The sequence below is a fragment of the Arachis ipaensis genome, chromosome B03 (assembly GCF_000816755.2).
Source record: "Arachis ipaensis cultivar K30076 chromosome B03, Araip1.1, whole genome shotgun sequence".
Taxonomy (NCBI): domain Eukaryota; kingdom Viridiplantae; phylum Streptophyta; class Magnoliopsida; order Fabales; family Fabaceae; genus Arachis; species Arachis ipaensis.
This window is the reverse complement of record NC_029787.2, coordinates 128,545,932-128,548,007: the sequence shown is the minus strand read 5'-3', so window position 1 is coordinate 128,548,007 and position 2,076 is coordinate 128,545,932. Positions and strand designations below refer to the sequence as shown.

The window sequence follows — 2,076 nt, the reverse complement described above, 5'->3', positions numbered from 1 at the left end:
AAAAAATAAAAAATATTAAAAATTGTTGATTAAAAAGACTTTGTCTCTGAATTTTTTATTGTGCAAAAATTGACAATGAACACAGAAAAAAAGCATATGTCATAAAATTAAGAATAATATGGGATATATTAAGTGACTACATAGTGTATGTGTTATCTTGACAGTTCTTTATGGTTGCAAAAATTAAGTTATTAGTTCTCATAACCAAATATTTAAAGAAAGAGAAATTCGGACAGCATCATATGAAATTGCTAATAAATCTTCATGAGAAGCAAAAGTAATAAAAGAAAACATTATTATTCATAACAAACTCATAATAAAGATGTAACAAAAATCTCTTTTTAATTTGGGTCTTCTATTTCATATGTTAATTAATTAAATGAGCCTCGCATCTTGTCTAATTGTGATGATCTACGTCAATAGTTCGATATACATGAATAGAAATATTAGAGGATATCAAAATTTACTATTTTAATTCTCAATTATTAATTAGCTATTAATATTTAAAAATATGTAATAAAATATATTATTAAATTATTAAATTAAAAAAATTAAAAATTAAAAATTAAATTAATAACTAAATAATAAAAAAAATTTGATAATCCCTGATATTTCTCATCTCTTATTTAATACCTGGAGACTCGAGTTATTGAAAATAAAAACAAAATCATCTACGCTATTGTTACCAGTTACCAGTAAGGTGAATCCTGTAACGGCGGCAAAGGAGGTCGCCATGGAAGCTCCGGAAAGAGGGAGAGTACCGAGATGACCAACAAACATGATGGAGATGGTCTGGAGGCTGTATTGTAGGAAAGCCACTGAGCAGAGAGGCACTGCCAGCCATAGCTGTCTCTTCAGCTCTTCAACAACTGCCTCTCTTGGGATTTTCATGCCTTCAGATGAAGATGGCTGGCAATTATAAACAAAGAAGGAGACGTTATGATGAAGTATTCCGTTTCCATTTCCATTTGGAATGTAATGCAAATGCAGTGTCAGGACTCAGGGAATTCGGTTTAGAAGAATCTTGAGTGCCGATGTTTCGTTGGAGTCATAATGGCGAAAGGCGAATGTATGTTTATTGTTTAATTCAAAGAGCATAATCGCTTGGGGTGCGAATTACGGAGTGAAAGTCGATGATAAATGTTTATTAAAATAAGAAAAAGTCTAGGACACTATCAAAATAAAAATGAGTGATTTTCTATATAATTTCACACAATTAAAAATACATTAAAAATATTATTGATGATCAATTAATGATTACAAAATACTAAAATGACTGCTCTTAACATTTCTCTTAAAATAATATTCTAGTTATTTTTGCAGTTCATATGCTAGTTAGGCGGTTGGTTAATACCTTCGTTTCTAAAATAATATTTTAGTTACTTTCAATACAAATAAAATTTGTAGATAAATAAATTACAAAAATATTAAAATAAATTTATCACGAATCATAGTAGACACAATCTTCAATAATTATTTATTATCGTTTTATTTATAAGTAGAATAATTTCCACAAAAATCTTCCAAAATTATACGTGAATCATAAAAATTACTATAAACACCAATATTCTTAAAATACTTACGCACAACTTTGTTCTTCTTCTTAATAAAATTGCAAGCAAGGCTTGCCAAGTCGTTGAAGGCTTGGTGCCTTAGTTCAAAGAAAGAAAGAAAAAGCACAAGAGAGATTATGGAACAGAATTCGCTTGTGTATGTATGTGTGTGTTTTGTGTTTGTCATGTGTTATATATATATATAATGAGCTTTTTATACAAAAATGTGAGAATATATTTATAAGAGTTTAATTTTGATGTATTGATAATATAAACAGTCATGCAATTATATTTGTTGTTTTTATGACTATTTATGCGATTAATGTGAAACATAGTTATTTTAGTGATGTGATATTACGTAACTAGATTCATGTTGAGCTTTTTAATGTGAGAATATATTTATAAGAGTTTAATTTTGATGTATTGATAATATAAACAGTCATGCAATTATATTTGTTGTTTTTATGACTATTTATGCGATTAATGTGAAACATAGTTATTTTAGTGATGTGATATGTGATAT

At 27.6% G+C, this 2,076-nt stretch overlaps 1 protein-coding gene across 1 annotated transcript in view; it reads right to left on the bottom strand.

The window, feature by feature from the left end:
* The window catches only part of LOC107634761 (protein DETOXIFICATION 16-like), a 4,220-nt gene extending 2,495 nt beyond the window's left edge, over positions 1–1,725 (bottom strand). The window contains exons 1-2 of the mRNA XM_016338184.2: positions 1,584–1,725; positions 694–909 (exon numbers count right to left, since the gene is read on the bottom strand). Coding sequence (XP_016193670.1) covers positions 694–891 — 198 coding nt within the window. The 5' untranslated portion in view covers positions 892–909; positions 1,584–1,725. The remainder of the gene's footprint in view (positions 1–693; positions 910–1,583) is intronic.